The sequence below is a fragment of the Cyprinodon tularosa genome, unplaced genomic scaffold (assembly GCF_016077235.1).
Source record: "Cyprinodon tularosa strain WSP-4 unplaced genomic scaffold, ASM1607723v1 ctg217, whole genome shotgun sequence".
Classification (NCBI taxonomy): Eukaryota; Metazoa; Chordata; class Actinopteri; order Cyprinodontiformes; family Cyprinodontidae; genus Cyprinodon; species Cyprinodon tularosa.
The window spans coordinates 673,165-698,203 of NW_024038809.1; the positions used below are offsets into that span (position 1 = coordinate 673,165).

At 42.6% G+C, this 25,039-nt stretch overlaps 1 protein-coding gene across 2 annotated transcripts in view; it reads right to left on the reverse strand.

Moving 5' to 3' along the window:
- Positions 1–25,039, reverse strand: part of thsd7aa (thrombospondin, type I, domain containing 7Aa) — a 214,236-nt gene that overhangs the window by 141,447 nt on the left and 47,750 nt on the right. For both annotated transcript variants that reach the window (XM_038285906.1, XM_038285905.1), the window contains exons 2-3: positions 11,033–12,206; positions 2,606–2,854 (exon numbers count right to left, since the gene is read on the reverse strand). In XM_038285906.1, coding sequence (XP_038141834.1) covers positions 2,606–2,854; positions 11,033–12,206 — 1,423 coding nt within the window. The remainder of the gene's footprint in view (positions 1–2,605; positions 2,855–11,032; positions 12,207–25,039) is intronic.

Genomic DNA, 25,039 nt, shown 5'->3' on the forward strand with positions numbered 1-25,039 from the left:
ACGCCGAGCAAAAGTTTCATCTGCACAACAGCCCGTTCAAGTACCGCAGGAAATCTGAGTGCAGTGTTGCCAACTCCTCAGTAAGGAAAGTAGCTATTGGCTGTGCTAAAAGTCGCTAAATGAAGTCATCGCCTATATAATAGTGTTTTTACTCACTTTACTAAACAATATATATTTAGACCAAATAACATTTTACATTTACATCCCGCTCGCTCCCGCCTTGAATGTAAGTCAGGGCGAAGCGGCACCGCGTGATCAATTTGCGCCGTCAATCCCGGCGCATGCGCGCTTCATTTGCAGTCTGGACGCTGAGGGTAAACATCCTGCGGCTCTGACTGCAGCGCTGAGAGGGACTCCTGCGGGAGAACGGGGTTGGGGTGGGGGAGGCGCCCCACGGCAGAGTAGGAACAATACATGCTTTCACGTAAGAGTCTCCAAAAGCCGCCAGTTACACCGTAAAAATTACATCAGGCGATTATTTAAAAAAAAAAATCGCTGGAGGGGTCTGAAAAGTCGCTAAATATAGCGACAAAGTCGCTGAGTTGGCAACACTGTCCGAGTGGCAGTCAGCTTCTCCGTTCATCTAGGAACAACCGCAGTCTGAGTAAACCCTGTCCGCCCAACACCAAACAAGACAATCACTGGAACCTTCCCACACAGACTGGATTCCATAAAGGACACCTTTTCCTGGAGAAGTGAGTCTTCAACCTATTCCTCCAATTCAAACAAAAGATTCTACTTTCCCACTGAGCCTGAACTAACCGCAGTGTCTTCCCCTCACCTTCCAGTTCCGGTTGAGCAGTGTTCTGAGCAGCACTGGTTTCATCACCATACTCTAATAAACCTGTTAAACTTTTCCCTGGTCTCTCTGTTTGGTCTTCTGCATTTTGGGGTCAGACCTTTAAATAAGATCATGACATCAATATACATTTATAATTTAGGAATTTTACATATTTTTTTTTACTTAATTTAAGTAAAAAATACTGAGTTAGAACTCAAGAAAAAACTATTAAATTCATCAGTAAAAATTAGAGCAGTTCTTTATTTGTGGTGAAAAATAAACATTTAACGGATGGAAACTGGGATCTTATCTCAATACCACTGAAGCTATCACCTTATTGTTTTTGAATTATTAGTCAAACAGAATTTGTAAAGAAAAAGAATGAAATAGATCCAAAGGACCTATCAGTTACCATGTCTGTTCCAGCGCAGATCATCGTTAGAATTTCTTTTAAAGGAATAGTACACCCAAAACATGATTAGCCTTCATTTTCTACTCACCCCCATGCTGAACAACACTCTGGAGTACTTTTTTGATATCTCAAATGCATCTGGAGATCTGGGAGGCTTCTTGCTGTCTGCTGACATTCAAATAATGGAGGTCTATGGTGACCGAGACAGAAAGGTCCATAAAAGTCCACAAAAAACGTGTCAATATTCCTCCATACTGCTCGTCCAATGTATTCCAAGTGTCCTGAGTGGGTAGCGTCCATAATTTACTCGAAACGAAGTCATTTAGAATGTTTTTAGAGCATAAACAGTAGTGTATAGGATTTCCTGAAAGCGCGCACATGCACGCTCACGACGCTACGGAAGCCGGCAGACCAAACCAGATGAAAGTGCGCATTCAGCGTCTGCTCTGCCAATAATGCAAGCGTAGAAGAAGAAATGTGCTGTTTACCTGTGCAAAGAAAGAAACAACGAAAGAAAAATGTCTGAGGACTTCAGAGTTGAGGAAGAGCATGAGTTCTTTGCCGAGCTGAATGCGCACTTTCATCTGGTTTGGTCTGCCGGCTTCCGTAGCGTCGTGAGCGCGCATGTGCGCGCTTTCAGGAAATCCTATACACTACTGTTTATGCTCTAAAACATTCTAAATGACTTCGTTTCGAGTAAATTCTGGATGCTACCCACTCAGGACACTTGGAATACATTGGACAAGCAGTATGGAGGAATATTGAGACGTTTTTTGTGGACTTTTATGGACCTTTCTGCCTCGGGCGCCATAGACCTCCATTATTTGAATGTCAGCAGACAGCGAGAAGCCTCCCAGATCTCCAGATGCATTTGAGATATCAAAAAAGTACTCCAGAGTGTTGTTCAGCATGGGGGGGAGTAGAAAATGAAGGCTAATCCTGTTTTGGGTGTACTATTCCTTTAAGTATTATGTCTTCAATACCTGTCTAGAACCAGCCGTGGTGAGGAATGATGACACTGTGATGAGGTGCACTGAAGTTTATGTCTTGGCTCGGCGCCGCTTCGTAGCCTGGCTTCCTGGTTCTATCTGAGCTAACTCATTATGCTCCAGTGCTGCTACATTCTAATGCATTTCTGAGTCATTATTCATTATTCAATGTAAAACCGAATTAATTCTGACATTGCATTTAAGATCTTTGCATCATTTGTTATTTACAATTATCTGCTGTTTTGCCCTTGAATGCATTAAACATCAACATCCAGTTCTAGTTATTTAATGTATTCATAATCTGCTGGTAAATTTTTCAAACTTTATCAAAGAACAGACTGTGGGAGGAAGCTAAAGAAGAATCTTTTCTCATGATAATGACTTTGAAAAGCCGGATGTAATTATTTAACACTGTCTACTCACACAATGCACGGTGGGGCTTCTCCCACCTGGGGGCTGCACGGCTCCTTTTCTTCCAGTTCTGGGCACTCCGCTCCTCCACCGATTGGGAACTGACTGACTTTCTTGTTGCGGGTTCGCTCCCCTTTTGCCCCACTGGGGTCATAGCACTGCTTGGAACAGGCTGACCATTCAGACCACTCAGTCACATCACAATCTCTGGGAACCACACAGGCCTGAAAGGTCACTGGGAGTGTCTCCTGGGAGCACAGGCTGCAGAACAAGAAAACAGTACATTTTGTTAGAAGATCGATAAATGTAGCTACAATGTATTTTCTAAATAGATTCATGTATATTTTCTACTATAATATTTTCCCCTGTGGGAGTTCCTTCACATCTTTTTCTCTTCCTTTAAGTTTTAAGAGTCTGTATTAATTAAAAGGTTAAAGAACATTTTGTGTTTCTATAAAAGTTGACTCTCTTTACCGCTGTACATCTGATATGTGGCTCATAAAGAGCACAATAACTGTGTTTGCAGACATTTAAGCTCTCTGCGAGCTTAAATGAAAGTAGTTCTGCTGAAAATCCTGAAAATCTGATAGTTTTTCAATTTCCTTTGCAAATTTTAGCACAATTTAACTGCAGAGGATCTTAGTTTGGGTCACATTACATTTAACCAGTAATAAGCCTCAGATTGCAGCCATTTAGGTGGAGGTAATACAGTCAAGGCCTGATCTTTAGGAGGTCTGTGTTTCTGAAAACAGGCACATGTTTGCACGAAGAATTGGCCTTGATTGATATGCATATCATATTTTAATGACCAAGCTGCACAAATTCACAGCAGGACAATATGCAAATGTAAACATTTACCATTTGCAAAGTGAAAAAAATGTTCTGAATCAATAACAGTTTTTTTTTTCTCATATTTTTAAATACTTCTTAAAGTCAGGTGTAAACTCACATGTAAAACTATCTTCTGTTATTTTTGCCACAAAGATTCTTTCAACATGTAAACATATTTGGACCGTCAGAGATAAGAATAGCAGAATAAATAAGTACAGAAAAAAATGAATGCAGCAGGATGACAGAATCTTTAAACAATTAAATAAAAAATGACTGAACTTAAATATTGTGTCATGTTTCTGAAAATACTTTCTGCAAGATGAACCCCTTAAAGCGCAAATCTTTTAGGCTTGGAAACATTTTATTTCTCCCTTGATTTAATAAAACAATTACAATTATTACATATAGTATAATATATGTTATATATATTAGTATTATAATTATTTTTGAGGTTACTTTTTTCATTATGGCTTAGAAACTCATCTTCCTTTTACGGCCACTCTCAAGCTGACAATGCTAGTCACAGTCAGCTTATTTCAATGGGTGGAACCAAACTGGTTTTCACATTTAATTATTTGTGCAGAAAAATGTGCTGCAAGTCCTAAAAAAGAAACTGCATGTGTAATTTAGTGCCCTCTGTTTGGAATCTCTAAAGATTAGGCGTTTAAAGTGGGTTCTTGTCAAACAGAAGGGAAAAAAGAGTTGCAGCTATGCAAGTGGAAGAAAACATTCTTTTACAAAAAAAAAGTAACAGTAAAGTCATGAAAATACTGAATCCCTGCAGTGAAACATTTTTACTCTGCCTTTGACTTTTTCGACATTTTGCCGAATTTTAGGCTTTGAACATAAAGATATAAAATTGTAAATCTTTGTTAAGAATCAACAATCATGAAGTGGAACTTTTAAACATGAAGTGGATATTTTAAACTATTTTAACAAATTCAAAACTGTGGGGCGTGTAAAATGAATCGTCTCCTTTAGTTTCAGTGCATCAAGCTCTCTGAATGATCAATGTTGACCTAAATGACTGATGATGATCAGTAGAATCCACCTGTGTGGAAACAAGTCTCTGTATAAATGCTGCTGCTCTGTGATCATCTCAGAGGTCTGTTTAAGGCGCGGAGAGCATCATGAAGAACAAGGAAAACACCAGGCAGGTCCCAGATGCTGTAGAGGAGAAGTTTAAAGCCAGATTCGGATAGAAAAAGATTTCCCAGCTTTAAACATTTAAAGGAAAACTGAGCAGCGATAATATTAAAACAGAAAGAGTATCAGACCACTGGGAATCTACAGAGACCCGGCCCTCCATCTAAACTTTCAGCTCAAACAAGGAGAAGACTGATCAGAGCCGCAGACCAGACGCCCATGATCACTCTGGATGAAGTGCAGAGATCTACAGCTGAGGATGGAGACTCTGTCCTTGGGACAACAATCAATCATATGCTGCACACATCTGGTCTTCATGGAAGGCTTTTCTGGTAGATATCCATTAAAAGTTGGGTTTAAAGATTGTTACCAGCCACCCGGGAGACACAGCAAACATGTGGAAGAAGGAGATCTGGTGAGATGGAACAGAAATCCAACTTTTTGGCTGCAATTCAAAGTGTTATCTTTGGTCTAAAGCAACACAGTTCATCACCCTGAACACACCATCCCTACTGTAAAACATGGTGGTGGCAGAATCATGGTTTGGACCTGATTTTCTTTAGCTGGGACAAGGAAGATGGTTGGAATTGATTGTAAGATGGATGGAGCCAAATACAGGAGAAAAGGGAGTCTGCAGAGAACCTGAGACTGGAATGGAGATTAATCTTCCAACAAGATAATGATCCAAAAACGAAAGCAACATCTACAATGGAACAGTTCACCATTAAACCTATCCAGGGGTTAGAATGGCCTAGTCCAAGTCCAGACATGAAAACTGCTGTTTGCAAAACACTTTCCATCCAATCTCACTGAACTCCAGCTCTTTTGCAGGAAGAATGCGAAAAAATTCAAGTCTGATAGAGACAAACCCCTGTAGGACCTGCAGCTGGAATCGCAGCAAAGTGTGAACTCAAGGGGGCTGAATAATTAACTGAATCATTTTGCCCACTCGATTCAGGGTTTTTTTTTTTTTGTTCAAAAAGTTTAAAATATAGAATAAATTTGGTTCCACTTCATGATTGGGATCTACAACTGAGGTAGGAGACGATATTAGTCACATACTGCACAAACCTTTATGGAAGAAAGACATTCAATTCAATTTATATAGCGCCAATTCACAACACGCGTCATCTCAATTAAATTCAACCAGATCATACAGTTAGATTTCTGAAAGATATGCATAAAAAGTCTAGTTTAAAATTTGCCACAAGCCACCTGGTAAACAGCAAACATGTGGAATGATTGTTTCTTCACAGAGCAGAAATAATCTGATTAGGAGCTGGGCAGAAACCCTCCAGTCTGGTCTTTAATTATCTCTCTCTGTGTTTCAAATGGAGGTTTTAATTTAAAAATAAACCCTTTGGATATTTTCAGAGACGTTTAAGTCACACAATAGAAGTAAGTAAACTTTTCATGTGATATCTGGAAGTAGAATTCAGAACCAGATTCTATCAAAAAGCTTGCATGAAACAGAGCGTAAAAGTTTAATATTTGTTCTCATATGAAAGGATTCCAATGTAAGCTGTTAAAATAGGAAACATTTCCAAGTTTGTAGTTTTAGCTAGAGTATGCAATAATTAGCCCCATGCTAATGTGACCTCATAGTAGATCAACTTGATCGTGCCCTATTTCCAACATCTACAGTCGATAAGCACAGCTAAGCCTGTTCCGAGCCTTCAGCCATGTGTCCATACATGATGAATGATGAAGATCTGTGGTGTGTATTCTTTCAGGCATAGCAGGGAAATCCACTGCAGGGGCCACGGCTTTCTTAGGAGCTAATTGATGGTGTTCAGTGGCCTGTTTTAGAGCAGAGTAGCCATAGAGACAGAATAAGGTCATTTATGATGGTAGCAGTGAGCAGGGCTCTCTGACACCACAGAAACTGCAAACAGTGAACAATGTTAAAGTGGAGCCGGTGCCAGCTTTCATTAGAATAACACTTCCTGAAGTGTGAAGAAATGTCATGGAGTTCTGCAGCATCCACAACCTTGGACGGACCCTCCCAGATCTACGCGCTACCGAATGTACTGGCTTTAAGGACTTCATACATGCCAAGATCAGCTTATTGGTCAGATATTGCAGAATCAAACCAGTTTCTCATCAGGTTGAGTTGATTTAAACATTTCTGGAACGCTGGTGGCTTAATCTGGATTTAGCATTTTATACCATCTACCTGGAATAAATGCAAACACATGATTATATCTCTTACATTTCTTTGTAATCAAAGGTTTACAGAAGGTAGACATGTAAAAGTGTGTCCTTTTGTGAGAAAATGTTTTATGTGAAAAAGCAGGATATCTAAAAAACTGCAGAGAGGAAATAGCTAACTGTTAAGATTTCTCTCTCCCAATCGATTTGCCTTTTTTATTAGAAGAATTAATTCTGTCAAAACCGTAATAAGGTGTAAAAGTAAGAGAAAAGGAGCTCTCAAGCCCATAAGAACAACGGAAATGAACGAATAACTTGAAAGTTCAGTGTTTTCTTTCCAAAACAAGAGCTGTTTTTACCTTCAACAAACACAAAGATATCCAGAAATGGTCCTAGCTTCCTAAATTGCTCGTTAACGGCATCTTCACTATGACAAAAACAAGAAATGCCCAGTAACGAATTTAAAATGCTTTGATATAATAAGGAAATGTGGGACAAATAATTGGTTATACTCTCAGCAGTAGGTGTCAGATTATGCAACATGTCTTCCATTGCCTTTCCCACCTAAACCTGTTTAAAGTCAGCAGATCTGGAACCTTTTTAGCTCTGAATGTGTGAATAGTGAAGTATGGAGTGAATTTGGTTCCTTCACTGCTGCACGCAGAAAATACGTTTTGTAAATTTATTTCATTTTTTACAGATTTTATGTTTTCAAATTTGATTTTCTCAATTTCTTATTCTTTTTTAAAATTCTGTTTTCTAGATGTAATTTGCGAATTGCATTGTTTTCAAACTGATTATGTTTTCTTCACTCCTGGGGCGGGCTTTCCTCTGGAGAAACATTTTTGCTGGTCAAGAATGAAAAAAATCATTTCTATTGGGCTGGAAGTGAAGAAAATCTTAGCTGTAAAATTCCATTTAAACACAGTGCAATTTGTAAAATGCATACTGAAAAAAAAAAAGAAAAAAAAAATAAAGTTGGAAAAAATTTAAACCTGAAAAATGATTTAATCTGAGAAAACAGCAAAGGTACTGCTACAATACTGGAACGAAATTGAGTCCATAGTCAAGAGCTTGATTAAGGGTGGTTTGTCCATCCATCACATATACTGGGCATGCATTTACTGGGCATGCATATACTGGGCATGCATATACTGGGCATGCATATACTGGGTATGCATATACTGGGTATGCATATACTGGGCATGCATATACTGGGCATGCATATACTGGGCATGCATATACTGGGTATGCATATACTGGGCATGCATATACTGGGCATGCATATACTGGGCATGCATATACTGGGCATGCATATACTGGGCATGCATATACTGGGCATGCATATACTGGGTATGCATATACTGGGCATGCATATACTGGGCATGCATATACTGGGCATGCATATACTGGGTATGCATATACTGGGCATGCATATACTGGGCATGCATATACTGGGTATGCATATACTGGGCATGCATATACTGGGCATGCATATACTGGGCATGCATATACTGGGCATGCATATACTGGGCATGCATATACTGGGCATGCATATACTGGGCATGCATTTACTGGGCATGCATATACTGGGCATGCATATACTGGGCATGCATTTACTGGGCATGCATATACTGGGCATGCATATACTGGGCATGCATATACTGGGCATGCATATACTGGGCATGCATATACTGGGCATGCATATACTGGGCATGCATATACTGGGCATGCATATACTGGGCATGCATATACTGGGCATGCATATACTGGGCATGCATATACTGGGCATGCATATACTGGGTATGCATATACTGGGCATGCATATACTGGGCATGCATATACTGGGCATGCATATACTGGGCATGCATTTACTGGGCATGCATATACTGGGCATGCATATACTGGGCATGCATATACTGGGCATGCATATACTGGGCATGCATATACTGGGCATGCATATACTGGGCATGCATATACTGGGCATGCATTTACTGGGCATGCATATACTGGGCATGCATATACTGGGCATGCATATACTGGGCATGCATATACTGGGCATGCATTTACTGGGCATGCATATACTGGGCATGCATATACTGGGCATGCATATACTGGGCATGCATATACTGGGTATGCATATACTGGGCATGCATATACTGGGCATGCATATACTGGGCATGCATATACTGGGCATGCATATACTGGGCATGCATATACTGGGCATGCATATACTGGGCATGCATATACTGGGCATGCATATACTGGTGACCTATCATGGATGTTAGTAGAATCTGGGAGGAAGCTAGAAGCTCACACTGGTTCTGGTTCTGCTGGAGGTTTGTTCCTGTTCAAAGGGAATTTTCTTCTCCACTATCGCTACAAGCATGCTTGATTTGGAGGATTGCTGAAGAGTTAGAGGCCGTTTCTCAATTCACAACAAGTGAGTACGGACTTGTGTTCTTGCCGTGTATGTTCTTGGGAAGAACACGGGAAAGTCTGGGAGAACGGGAGCATGCAGAATAAATCTGGGTCAATTGGAACAGAAGCTGGTCTGGAGCTGCATTTCGCCTCTTGTTATTAATAGTCTCTAGATAGTAATAAATTCTAACCTTTTTCATTTATTGGGGAAATAATAATTAACAAAGTCAGATTAACACAAATCAAATTCACATTTTGCCAAATAAAACAAAAAAAAAACTCCAACAGAGCCAGCGGTCCTTCACACACAGCTATGCAGAGAGAGGGCTGCTGCAGACGGGCTAACGTTAGCCTCGGTTACGGTTAGCTTTGGAGCTCCACTGGTTGCCGCTGTCATCTCAACTTCAAAATTTTTCTATTATTACGCATTAAATCGGTAAATTGTCCATATAGTGACGCTTAAAAGCAGATTGTTTTCACCTCAAATGATCTTAAAACGTACTTTTATTGAATAACAGAAAAGAGAATTTTAAGTAGCAAGTCTTGCAAGTCAATGGCTGGATGCAACCGACTTGGTTTCCTTGACAGAAGCGCTTGATGGGCCACATGATGGCACAGTGGGTAGCTCTGCTGCCTTGCAGCAAGAAGGTTCCCAGGTTTGATTACTGACCCAGGGTCTTTCTACATGGAGTTTGTATGTTCTCCCTGTGCATGCATTGGTTCTCTCTAGGTACTCCATCTTCTTTCCACAGTCCAAAAACATGACTGTTAGGTTAATAGGTGTCTGTAAATTGTCCTTAGATGTGAGTGTGTGTGTGCATGGTGGTGTGTCTCTGCGACAGACTGGCAACCTGTCCAGGGTGGACCGGACTCGTAGAATACCGGAGATAAGCACCAGCCCAACCGCAACACAGACAAAGACAAAGCGTGAAGAACATGGCTGGATGGATGGATTATAAATAAAGTGAATCGAACCCAGAGAGTTCTCACAATGTTCAGGGGCAACATGCAGAGGACGACCCCAGCAAAGATTCTCCTTTAATGTAAGTGGCAGTGCCAGCTGACAAGGACAGCATGGAACCGATGGTGAACCCAGGGTCCGATAAACTGCCTCTTAGCTGAATGTTTCTATCGTTTGCTCCCGAGTTTGTTGGTAGCTGCTCATGATGCCATGCTCATGCTGCTGCTCAGGAGATTTCATTATCTTTCTGAAAACCTTCAGCTAGATAATAACTTAAAACATTTGGTGTATTTAATACAAGCTGAGAATCTCTTACAACAAGACCTCAACAGGATCTACAAACTGGGACATGCGGCAGCAGCAGCCATTCGAAATGGCCCTTCCCAGTCAAAAGCCAACCGAATGGCTGTGCATACTTTTTTACTCTGACTCCACCCTTTCACTGAATTACAGGGTCTGACCAGGGGACGAGGATTCTCTTTAGATCTTAATGTCCACAAACCGTGAGAGAAAGAATATTTTAGTACAAAAATAGATGTTTTTTAAAAAGAAATTGTAGGGAATGTTAGGTTTATTGAAGACAGTTAGTGTGTGTACATATGAAACATTGAAGACCTGCCTCCAGCTGATTGGTCATTACAGGGTCATTCTGTCTTATGACCCACCCTATCCTGTTTGTTAATAAAAGGCTCTACTGTGAAGGGAGCAGGGAGAAAGGCGGTGAAATGTGAGCAGGCAGCCTTTCTCCTCCTGCAGGAAGCTGTGTTTGAAAATCCCTTGGTGTGTCAGATTCATTTTTTGTCCTATATGAACTCACAATTTTTTGAAGCTAACAGGGAACCAGCCAAGGTCCCACTGAGGAAAGTAGGGACTTTTTGAATGACTACTACTGTACGAATGAAATATGATGTAGTGAAAGATGGCCTTACCTCAGAGCTTCAATGCTTCCGCTCTTATTCACACAGGTCACCTCTCTGGTCTGGTAGCCGACCTGAAGATCCCAGAATTTTCCTCCTGGACGGTTTTGCCGGTTCTTGTTCCTCCTCCTTTTGATCAGCTCTCTGGTCTCTGGGTCTTTCGGCTTCCCCTTCTCTCTTATCCTTCCTTTGACCTTCTCCCTCATTTTGTCTTCTTTTGCCTTGTTTTTTACCTTTTTCTGCCGCTTGGGTCGATCGGCCTGTCTGAAGGCTTTGCCTTGCTTCCTGTTTGCTCGGCCCAGTTTTCTGTTACCTGATGGTGGTTTGTTACCATTTCTGGACACTTTCTCCTCCCCTTCTGTGGACTTTGTTTCCTTTTCTTCATACTGTTTCTCATCATCTCTCATTCGTTTTTTCTTGCGTTCTTCTCTGGCCTGTTTTTCCCCTCCTTTGGATGGTGTTACACCGTCTCTGGACTGTTTGTTGCCGTCTTTAGCAGGTTTATCGCTTTCCCTGGATCTTTTGCTGTTCTCCCGGCTTGGTTTTTCAGCTTGCCTGACTTGCCTTGGCAAAGGGACAGAACAGGAGCCCCAGGGTCCAACTCTGAGGCTGTAGAGGTTGTCCTCCCCCTCACACAGTCCAGGCTGACACGTCTGGAATTCAGTTAGATTGGGGCAGGCAGACCCACCGAACAGTGGTGGCGCCAGAACAAAGCGTATTCGATTCCGTAAGCCAATGCCACATGTTTTAGAGCATGAGGTCCACGGACTGAACTCAGACACCACACAGTCACGAGGACAGGGTATTAGGCAAGCCTGCTCCTGCCTCGGTTTAGGCTCGAAGTATTCACAAATTGCATCCTGTGCAGGCTCGCCATCGGCTCTCTGAACACAGCCCACTTCACGAGTCTGTATGCCCTCCTCTCCACGTGTGCACACAGCTGGCCGCTGCACCCCACCACTGCGCATCATTACTGGGACGCACTGGTTCCAAGCACCCAGCTGCCATTCGTAAAGATCTTTGTGCCAGTCACACACCCTGAAGCAGCTCTGCTGGTTTTCCGGCCGCTCTGCCTGGTCACAGTTTGTGTGGAGGGTGGTCCAGCCTTCAGAATGGGCACACCACACCGCTCTGCTCTGGCTGCCTCCAGGTCCGCACTCACTGCCCATACACCGACCCCATGGACCTGTGCAAAGGGAGAGGACAGCAGTCAGCCATGCATGGGAAACAGTGGTTCTAATTATATAGACAAAAGGGAAGATTAGTTGGATTTTTTTATGTGCTTTTCTGATACTCTTAATTAAAGATAATCAGTATGAAAGAAAAGAAAAACAATGTTAAGAGCTTAACACTAGTTGCTTTTCTCGGTAAGCAACAACTGAGCTGTTACAATTTAAAAGTGAACATAAAAGTGACATTTCAAACAGCAATTTGCAAACTAAAATGTGATTCTTATTCTTGCTGTATGAAGTTAAAAGCTGTTTTAAAACTGCTTCGCAGGTTCGCATGATAAAATTGCAACGCAGTCAGTATATAAACAGCAGCTGCAGGGAACAGCTGCAGGCAGACGGATTGGATCAATGGAAATCAATGGAGGTGGAAAAAGAACTGGACCAGTTGATATCAAATGTCAGCTGCAGCTTCAGACCTGAAAAGTGTCATTGGCTATTTTCATCTGTTTTAGGTGAAAAAGGGAAAATAATGCATAGAAGAACCTATGATTGCTAGAAACAGTTTATATTTAAAGCTGTAGGCTCAGGTGATGGAATGTAGAGACCTAAAGGTTTTTCTAAAACAGCAGATCAAGGTCAATGCTGTGGGAGTAAGAAGCAGAGGGAGCTGTGGTGTTTCATCCAGCTCTCCAAAGAGGGCAGCGTCTTTTATGCCCTGAAGATCTTCCTTTCTACTGTTTCAGAGGATCGCAGGTCTGAGCCGTGGTTTCTAGATCTGCCACAACTTCCCCAGCTGCTGTTAGCAGACTTACAAAAAACACAAAACACCATCCATCCATCCATCCATCCATCCATCATCCACCATCCATCCATCCATCCACCATCCACCATCCACCATCCACCATCCATCCATCCATCATCCACCATCCACCGGTCCATCATCCACCATCCACCATCCATCCATCCACCATCCATCCATCCATCATCCACCATCCACCATCCACCGGTCCATCATCCACCATCCACCATCCACCATCCATCCATCCATCCATCATCCACCATCCACCATCCACCGGTCCATCATCCACCATCCACCATCCATCCATCCACCATCCACCATCCATCATCCATCCATCCATCATCCACCATCCATCCATCCACCATCCACCATCCATCATCCATCCATCCACCATCCACCATCCATCATCCATCCATCCATCATCCACCATCCATCATCCACCATCCATCCACCATCCACCATCCATCATCCATCCATCCATCATCCACCATCCATCATCCACCATCCATCCATCCATCCATCATCCATCATCCATCCATCCATCCATCCATCATCCATCATCCATCCATCCATCCATCATCCATCCATCCATCCATCCATCCATCATCCATCCATCCATCCATCATCCATCCATCCATCCATCATCCACCATCCATCCACCATCCACCATCCATCCATCCATCCATCCATCCATCCATCCATCATCCATCATCCATCCATCCATCCATCATCCACCATCCATCCACCATCCACCATCCATCCACCATCCACCATCCATCCAACCATCATCCACCATCCACCATCCACCGGTCCATCATCCACCATCCACTATCCACCATCCATCCATCCACCATCCATCCATCCATCATCCACCATCCATCCATCCATCCATCATCCACCATCCATCCACCATCCATCCATCATCCACCATCCATCCATCCATCCATCCATCATCCACCATCCACCATCCATCCAACCATCCATCCATCATCCACCATCCACCATCCACCATACACCATCCATCCATCCATCATCCACCATCCATCCATCCATCCATCCTTCCATCATCCACCATCCACCATCCACCATCCATCCTTCCATCATCCACCATCCACCATCCATCCATCCATCATCCACCATCCACCATCCACCCATCCATCATCCACCATCCACCATCCATCCATCCATCATCCACCATCCACCATCCACCCATCCATCATCCATCATCCACCATCCACCATCCACCCATCCATCATCCACCATCCACCATCCATCCATCCATCATCCACCATCCACCATCCACCATCCACCCATCCATCATCCATCATCCATCATCCACCATCCACCATCCACCCATCCATCATCCATCATCCACCATCCACCATCCATCCATCCATCATCCACCATCCATCCATCCATCCATCCATCCATCCATCATCCACCATCCATCCACCATCCATCCATCATCCACCATCCATCCATCCATCCATCCACCATCCATCCATCCATCCACCATCCATCCATCCATCATCCACCATCCATCCATCCATCCATCCACCATCCATCCATGTACCCATCATGCATCCATCCATCCATCCATCCATCATCCATCATCCACCATCCATCCATCCACCATCCATCCATCCATCCATCCATCCACCATCCATCCATGTACCCATCATGCATCCATCCATCCATCCATCCACCATCCATCCATCCATCCATCCATCCACCATCCATCCACCATCCATCCACCATCCATCCATCCATCCATCCATCCATCCATCCATCCATCCATCCATCCATCATCCACCATCCATCCACCATCCATCCATCCATCCATCCACCATCCATCCATCCATGTACCCATCATGCATCCATCCATCCACCATCCATCCATCCACCATCCATCCATCCATCCACCCACCATCCACCATCCATCCATCCATCCATCCATCATCCACCATCCATCCATCCATCAATCCATCCATCCATCATCCACCATCCATCCATCCACCATCCATCCACCATCCATCCATCCACCATCCATCCATCCATCCATCCATCCATCCATCCATCCATCCATCCATCCATCCATCCATCCTCCTGATTGCTACCAACAGTCTAAAAGAGTTTACACTATCAACCCATTTAAAGCAGCTTTTAGTGACAGCAACATCAGGAGCATTCAGGCCCACCATCCAGAGGTGAACCGCGTGTGAACCGAACCCAGAAAGACAAGAGATCGGAGGAAGAGGCAGCTTTAGCTTTAGCCACCGCTGCTGAACTACTTACAGTTAAATTCAACAAGTAGCATGCTGTATAAATAGAATAAAGTCTTTAACATAGAGCGCTAACAGAAATAGACGACTACTGTAGAAATGCTTCATTATTTATGCCTATAGCCCAAAAACTACCAGGTGGTAAATTGTAGTAGTAAAAATATTAGTTGTCATAACAGATTAGCTCCACATCTACAGAGATCAAGACTTTAATTTTAGAGGGAAAACTACGGCAGCTGCTCCCTCTAAGCTTTGTTGGAGTTCCTCAGATACTTTTTCAAGAAAACAGGTTAATTTTCTCATTATCTAAAGATAACAGACACCGTTTTCTCATGATAATGAGATGATTGGTGTGTGTTAAAACTGATTACATACTTCAATACCACAGCAGCGGGAGAGGATTTGTAAGTCATGGCAGCTTATGTGTAATTCTGTAAATAATCCTTTGTTTAACTTTTAGGTAATGAGATGACGTTGTTGGTTTGCTTCCACTTCTGATTCATAAGCAATTAGACCTATGCCTCCAGTGCCTTAGCACCGGGTGTTTTCTGAACAGCCCTGGTGTTATGCCTGGAACAGCTACAAGATGCATTAACTACTAAATGAGTCCAGATTAAAGATTTTCATTAAAATACAGATTTGATTCTACTGTATTCCAAGCAATCCAATCACCCAGCATGACCTGACAATGAATGAAAAGAAAAGGGAAACAAAAAAGCTCATTATTTTCGCACAGGCGGCACCGCGACTGCACAACTACGGGCCCCGCAGGCATGGATGGACTGGGAATCCAGGACTGATGGCCAGCCTCATTCATTACCCAGACAGGTTAGTCATCTCGTTATCTCAAGAAATCATAACTGTTTTCTCGTGATAACGAGATAATTATCGTGTTATCTCGACAAAACAATTAATGGTTTAATGGTGATAATGAGATAGTTATGTTATTATCTCAAGAAGGAAAAGGAAAAATAAAAAGTTGAGTACGACCGCTCTTAGCTTCCGTAGTTTTCCACTGTGTTATATTCATATTCAAATTTAGCCTGGAGTGTTAAAAATGGAGGCAACTGGGACTTGGGTCCATTTTTAAGAGCATGTTTCAATAAAAAGATTTACTTTCTTCTCATTTTCTTTCTGATTATTTGCAGATATGTCTTATATGTTCTCCACCCAACCTGCAGAGAGACAAGTAAAGGACTGAATTCAACTGCTTTCTATTCCTGCAGATATTTTTTGTTTTTCTCTTGTGTTTTTCGCTACAATTTTCACAGCCTATAGTGTTAAAGTGTTGATCTGCAGGCAGCCTGATCAAAAAGACAGCTACTACGAGAATTACCAGGCAGATACTTTTCCTTAGGGCACAAACAGCCAAAGCTCTGCACCGAAACCAGGACTGACATCTGAACGCAGCTGCAGAATCATGACAGCCTGTAGCTCGTTTATTTTAACTTTCATGGCAATTTGAGGATGCATTTGGTTTTATTCATCATCATTTTCCCAGTCATAAGGATGTTCCTGTATTTTTAACAAGTTTTCTTGTATTTTCCTGCATATATGATACCGTCGGGAAAAACTAACTGGATGTTTTACATATTTAACAAACCCAGCTTGTTCCCAAGGAGCATATGATGATAGAAATACTGCTGGTGCCCACTTTCAGCGTATGCTTGTTGAGTTTTAGCCAAACCAGTGTTCATGCATCTTTCATAAGTCTTGTCAGAAGAGGAAAGTTCTCCATTTCAGGAGGAATATTACACGGCTCATTGAGGGTGTCATGTTGCTACATGGGGCTCTGCTTCAGTAACTTGTTACTGAGCAAGCTGTGCTGTTTGTTAAACGCACTGCTGGGCTCTGGATGGACCTGAGGCAAAGTATAAACAGACACAGACACTGCTCTTCTTCTCCAGTTCATTTAATGATCAATCTTTAAATACGAAGAATATTTTCTTTATTTAAAGATATTTTAGGATAAGATATGCAATTTATATAGTAATTATACTTGACAAATGCAATGAATATTTTGTGAATACTTTTATTACTGTACTTGAAATAGAAATTGAAGCTACAAATAATAAAACGTAACTTAAGGAAGAACTAACAAGCTTTACAGATGACATGACACAACTGCAAAACCTCTGGGATTTGGATAAAAAGAGAACGACTGCATGATGTCAGTTTGGGAGGGTTTGTTTTTGCATCAAACTGGAACTCAGGAGCAGCATGGTGAGTTAGATGAATAATGACGGGATGGCGGGAGAACAACGGCCAATGGTGAACTTAAATATCGTGTGGAGGATAATGAGGAACAGCTGAGGAGAAGGGAACTCGGGAGGCTTAGAGTGTGTCCGAATGTCCGCCCTGATCACTATATAGTGGTTACGCCATTTTAAATGAGTGGATGAAAAGTAGTGGACTCGAAATTTCCGGCAAAATTTGCAATCATCCTAGCTTATTAGACAAGCAGAAATATCCCAGAATGCTTTGCAAGAGCTATTCTGGCAAAGTATCATGGGATTTTATGTGACGGCAACAAATAACAAAGAATGCGCAGGCAGCATGCAAGGAGACGGACTTATGTGACCAACAGGGAGGGAAAAGTAGTGATCATCAATCCGAACAGTAAGTGAACTGAGTTCACTATAAAGTCCACTATATAGTCCCTTTCTATATAGTGATGGAGGATTTAGGGGTTAGGGCGGCCTTAGTTTCAATAACCTCAGAACTCAGATGTAATGATTAACGGTAGCAGCCAATCAAAATGGCCCTTCCCAGTCAAACGCCAGCCGAATGGCAGCCAGTGGCCGCCTTTCACAGCTGCCTTTTGTATCTCTGCTTCTGTCTCCTTGAACCCCAGTCGGCCTCAGCAGATGGCCGCTCACACTGAGCCTGGCTTCGTCCTGTTAAAAGGGAGTTTTGTCATGATCTGGCCTGTTTGCTCTCCCTTAATTAGTCATTCCTTTCACCTGTGGTTTTTCGCTCCCTGCCTCAATTATAATGTATTCCTCTCACCTGTTTCCTCTGGTTTATATTCAGTTCAGCCTGAGCATTCAGTGCCAGATCATTGCTTGTCTTTCTGTTAGCCTGTCTGTTAGTTTTGTTCCTTGGTTCGTGTCCTGGATCCTAGCAGCCAGTAGAAAGAGGGTTTTAGTGTTTGTCTCGTCTTCTAATCGTCCACTGTTCCTCCCCCGCGGAGTCCTCTGGTTTTTTGGCTCAATATGTGGGGAGGTTCAGTTTTTATCCAGTAAGCCTGGCTCCAGGGAGGAGACCAGTTTAAAGTCCTGCTTCAAGTTCCGGTTCCACGTCCTGTCTCGGCTACCCTCTTCCACTGAGCCTGCCTGTCTGCACCTGATCCTGTCTGCTCCTGTGCGTGACCACCTGGTCATGCTTCTGGTCCCTCCTGGGAGCCTGTGGATACCTGGAAGTCTGGATCCTGCCACCTGTTTCTGTTCCTGCCTGATCTGGATCCTGCCTGTTCCTGTCTGTTCTGGATCCCTGACCAGGATCGGCTTCAAGCATGACCTCTGGGACTGCAGCACTTGGGGACATTCTTGGTCTGGACTGTTAAACCAGAGTGTCTGAGATTGGGCGGTGCCCTGCCCCCCTGCCTGCAGTGTCCGCGAGCCACAGCTCTACTTTAGTTTTTGTTAAATAAACGTTTGAACTTTCAAAAAAAAAAAAAAACCCAAACACAACACGGGCTTCTGACATCGGGAGACACAGACCCAAAACACAGAATCTCCCGCATGCCAGAACTGGGACGAAAAACTAATCCGAAAAGAAAAACCAACCTTATCCTACTGACTCTCCTTGAATACTGGGTCCTTCTGTCCGCGTTCCATGACAAGTTTTTCCTCTCCACTGTCGCTACAAGCATGCTTGAGTCAATGAATTGATGCAGTCAACTGGTTTTACTTAGAAAACTTTGAATCAATCTGACTGGATGATCTGGTGAACTGTAAAGTGCCTTGAGATGACATAGTTGTCAGTTGGAGCTATAAAAATAAACTGAAGTGAAATTGCATTGAAAGGACCAGCTTTGCATAAGTTACAACCATAATGACTTTTTTACGAGCTGTTCTGCAAATGAAAGCATTTAACTATTTATTTATCTAAATACAAATAGTGCCGAGACATCTGACTTCATCCTTCATACATAATAAAGAACAGCAACAAACAGCTATAGTAGGAACGTTTAACTGCTGCATCCTTAATTTGACAAACCGGGTCTTCTGTACATTCTTTTTCCTGTTTGGTGTGATTGCAATTGTGGGTCTTGATCTGGACTGACCGGAGCAGAGCAAAAAAAGCGCTCAGTTCCGTATTTTGACAGTGAAGGACGGAGAAGACGTACGTGGACAGAGACGTGCGGAGGAGTAGCGGAGGATGTGGAACAGATCTCATTGATTTACATGACAGGACAAGTACTCCGCACGACGTACGTGAGCGGAGCGGAGCGCTGACGGAGTATGTGGAATCTGGGGGTAAAGAAAGACAAATACACGTCCGGCTGGTTGTGGCGCCGGACGCCAGACAGTGCAATGAAAATCCGGACTGTCCGCCCTAAAGCTGGACATCTGGCCACCCTACTTCCAACTCCTGTTCTTTCCCACTCGCCATACCCACACAATTCTCCACAACAACTGATTTTTTTCTGCTACGTTCGGCTACGCTGCTTTGCTTCTTCTTCTTGTTTTCTACAGGTGGTTGGCTTTGGTCGCAGTACCGCCACCTTCTGCTCGGGAGTGTAAACGCTTCGCCTATGAGAAAAAGGAGCAGCGCATGAACCAAACGAAACACACGCGAACCGAACCGAGACAGTCAAACCGGTTCGGACGGTTCTCATAAACCATTCCATCCCTAATATATATATATATATAAATATATATTTCCTCAAATGTGGACACAACAACGGTTATTTTCTGTGGAACAGAGTCTTTTAAAAGCTGAATAGTTATTTCATCTGTGTTGAATTAAATTGATCTCACTTGTTGAAGTAAAAGCTTTGGTCTTAAAGGGGAACAGCGTTTTGTTTTTATGTTTTTTTTACATTGGCTCCTTGATTTGACATTATTACATCATGTTTTACTCATCCATATGAGTTTAGTGTCATTTGGAGCCGTTCTGAAGATATTCCATTAAGTTATATCCAAGTAACATCTTCCTATGGGCAACGACTGTAAAGCACAAACTAAACTGCTCATAATTTATTCTTTATGGTACGCCAGCCTTAATAACATGTAGGCGAATCACTGTCCCCCAGACATCCGCGGTTATATTTTTTATATTTATATCTTTTAAAAACAAAGCGGTGCATGTATGACGTCATCCTCGTGCCAGACTGGAGTTGTGACAGGCAGCCCGGGCAACAGGCGGCTACGCTCTACCCCTTCTATTCATTCTAGCTAATCTGAATCGTTCAATTCCATCTCGAGAGCGTGATCATCTGTGGTAGCAGCACTAGACATCTTCCAGGCATGTGAGTAAAACTAGCAGAAGTTCAGAGGACAGGATGAATGAATGGTAGCCGGCACGCACGGATGACGTCATAGACACTCCAGTTTGTTTTTAAAAATTATAAATATCATCATCATAATTATCATTATCTCCCTTTTATCTCCTCTTTCTTTCATCTTTTCTCCTTTTTTTCTGTTTTTCCTCTTCTGTTCTACTTACATTGCAGTGTCAATATAATCTGTAAATCTCCCTGCATAATTATAATAAAGCAATTTATATGCATGAAACAAGTGGAGCAATATGGCAATTGCCATACTGCTACACTTGTGAAACTAAAATCTGTTGGGCTCTTTTTGGCATCAAGACAATTATTCTTATTGCCACATTGCCAGACAGGAAACTGTAAAAAGCCTACAGCCAGGCTTGACTTATGTGGGCGGAGTTTATAGTCCCCGCCCACATAGTTTAGAATTCTGATCACATGACCTATGACATAATCACATACATGAGAATACTACCAAGCATTCCATTTCCGGAAGTCTCCTGTAGCGTGTGTATCTCTCGAGTTAACTCCTTGTAATTAGAAAAGTAAAGACTTTTCCACAGAACAAATCTGCCCAGTTATCAGAAAAAGAAGCTTTTAGTTTAAAACAAAGCTTTGTGTTTTAATCCAACCAACTATTTTATTGTTTTCCTTAGGAGGCTGACTTGAATCAGCAACTAAGGCAGGAATTGACCAATTTTTCCTTTTTCATTTGCAAATCAGGTGAATTAAACGTTATAGCCGCCATGTCAACCATATCTAAATCAGGTAATACTATGGGAGTTACATCTGGTAGCACAGCTACAAACCCTTCTGAAAACGTGACTTGGGCTCAAGTTCTTAAAAGTAAGAAAAAGCCAGAAAATGCTCCAAAAATAGCAGCTGGACCCGCTTTGAGTCAAGTTTGTGCTTCTAAGCCTGTGGTGAAGCCATTGCAACCAGCCCCAGCTCGTGTTGAGAGACCAGCTGAAGCTGCTAAGCCTGAAAATCCAGCAAGAAATCCACTTTTACAAGTTCAAAGTAAGAAAGCTGTTCATGGAGGACATGGAGCTGACAAACAGACCGGAGGTAATATGATTTCTAAGATTAAGTTTCACAGAGCCTTAAGCTCCAGAGACTGGATGATCACAGAACTTCAATATGAAAACATGAGTTTAGCCCAACATATCAATGATGTCACAGCTGAGCTCAACAAATTAGAGGCAGTTCGTCAACATACCAACGAGAAAGCTAGGCAGCTGGAGTCTGAGCTAACTCCTAAAAGGAAAAAGGGTCAGAAGGCTGGGATCTGTTTAAGCTCAAAAGATTTGAGGATCATAGCTTCGCTACAAGAAATCATCAAGTTATCAGAAACAACCAAGAAAAATGGTGCTGTGCCTCAGGAAATGGATGCAGGGTTTGGATATACCAACGAGAAAGCTAGGCAGCTGGAGTCGGAGCTAACTGCTGAAAGGAAAAAGGTGCAGGAAGCAGAGACCTACTTACGCTCAAAAGATGAGATGATCACAGCACTGCAACAAGAAAACCTCAAGTTATCAGAAACAATCCAAAGTATTGTTGCCTTGCCTCAGAAAATGGAGGCAGCAAGTCAGAATACCCACGAAAAAACTAGGCAGCTGGAATCTGAGCTAACCGCTCAAAGAAAAAAGGCCCAGGAAAATGAAATCTACTTAAACTCTAAAGATGAGAAGATCGCAGTGCTTCAACAAGAAAATATTAAATTATTAGAAATCTGCCAGAGACAAGCTGCTGATCTTCACAACATGGAGGCAGTGTGTAAAAATGCCAACGAGAAAGCCTGGCAGCTGGAGTCTGTGCTAAATGCTAATATGCAAAGGATGCAGGAAGCTGGTTTCTGTATTAACTCAAAAGATCAGGAGATCGCCGTACTTCAACAAGAAAATGCTAAATTATCAAATTACTTGCAGAGACAAGCTGCTGATCTTCACAACATGGAGGTAGTGCGTAGAGATGCCAACGAAAAAGCCTGGCATCTGGAGACTGCGGCAACTGCTTTGAAGCAAAGGTTGCAGGAAGCTGCTATCTGCATAAGCTCAAAAGATACGGAGATCGCAGCACTTAAACAAGAAAACATCAAATTATCGACAAACCAGAAGACGCATGCTGAGCACAAAACAATGCCAAAATATACCGACAAGGAAGCTAGACAGCTGGAGTCCACGGTAACTGCTCTCAAGCAAAGTGTGGAGGAAGCTGAGATCTGCATGAGCTTAAAAGATGAGGAGATCGCAGCACTTAGTGAGAAGACTGAACTATCAGCTCAATGGTTAAGGAACGCTGAGCTCAAGTTAAGGTTCACAAGAGAGAAGGTAGCAACACTTCAACAAGAAAACACCAAATTATTAGAACAAATTAAGAATCTCACTGTCTTGCCTCAGAAAACGGAGGCAGTTGTTCTTGCTGAGACGGCAAATGCAAAGGAGGCTGAGATCTGCTTAACCCAACAAGTGCAGGAAACCAGTGAAATCAAGGCTGCAATGGAAAAAATGCAGAAAGATCTGGAGGAACAGTGGCAGCAGTTGGAGGAAGAAAAATCCCATTTTATGTCCAACCAACAACAAAGAGATGAGTGTGAGCAGCTGAAAAAGCAGTTGGAGTTACAGGAAGCTGAGTTAGAGCAGGGGAAAGCTTCTGCAAGAAAAGTCATGGATCTGGAAATGAGTCTGCTTGCTGAGAGAGCCAGAACCAAGGAGGCTGAGATCTGCTTAGCTGAGAAAGAGCAGGAAACCAATGACATAAAAGCTGTTTTGCTCAAGATGGAACAAGATGTGAAGAACCAAACACAGGTCTGGGCCCAGGAAAATTCCAGTCTCCTGACAGAGCAGCAGGACACTCTTAGAGATATGGAAGCAGCTATGAAACACCTTCAGGAGGTTCTGCATTGTGAAAGGCAGCTGTGGCAAACAGAGAAGTCCTGCCTTCAAGAGACAGTGGCAAACGCTAAGAAGGCTCTGACAGAGATGGAGGAGGAGAAGAAAAGATCAACAGAGAGCCTTATGGAGGAGTTCAAAAATCTGCAACAGGAGACTGAAAGATCCCAAGAAAGAAAACCAAAAAAGAAATCTTTACGGAAAAGAATTTTCAACCTCTTTAAATGCCATCAGTCAGAAAAATAATTTCTGCTAAACCTCAAGAAACTGTCCTCCAAACAAACTTAAAACTGAGTCCCAGATCTCAAACCTTATCACCTACACGCTTTACAATTACCCCCCCAACACCCCCACCCCCCTCCCCTATAACCGTTACCCTTAACCCTTCCTTTAACCCTTAACTCCCCAGACCCATTCACTAAATCCATAATCCAGTCCACAATATTTAGCCCTCACCCTCCATAAAACTCTATGGTTCCCTTTAAATAAAAAAGCACTGCCTCCATACCAGGGTCTTTTTCTGAGGTAGATTCCTACCTTGGTATTGATTAGATCCTGGTAAACAGAGTGGGGCTGCACGGTGGGGCAGTGGTCAGTGCTGTTCCCTTGTAGAAGGAGACCTTTCTGCATGGAGCTGCCATACTCTCCCGTGCCTGTGGGGGTTCTCTCCGGGTGCTCCGGCTAGCCCACCCTTACTTTGTCTTCTTACGTCACACTCAAATGTTTTAACACAAAAAATATCTATTTATTATAAATACAAACATTTATTGATGATGAAAACAAAACTGTATTTTAAAAAATTCTAAAAAAAAAATACCAAACACCTTTACGCATACCTCCATTACACTTCATATACACACCCACACACACACACACACACACACACACACACACACACATAATAATCCTGCCACAAGGGGCCCACAGTCCTAACGTGCTCCTGGTGCTGGTCCCAAGCCCAGATAAAAGGAGAGGGTTATGTCAAGAAGAGAATTTGGTTTCAGTTATCAAGATAATATTCATACTGGTGTAACATTTTTTTAACATCTTGAGGGAAAGAGTGGTCCTTTACATTAGTTTTATTTTTAGTAATCTCTCTAAAAATAATATAAAATTACACAAAAGGCTTCTAAACATTCCATATATGAAGTTATTTGAAGACATTTCAACATCTATCCAGGAGTCTTTAGCCGGGCATACACTGTGCGGGCTTCGTCGTACAATCTGAGTTCACAGCTCACGATGTATGTGCAGCACGACCCTTTCATACGACCTACCTGCTCACACTGCATGACTAAAAAGCACGTTGGACTCAGCTTCGCAGTGACATGGAGCTGCTCTGACTCGTCTATCTGGAAGCCAAACAAATAGAAGGGGA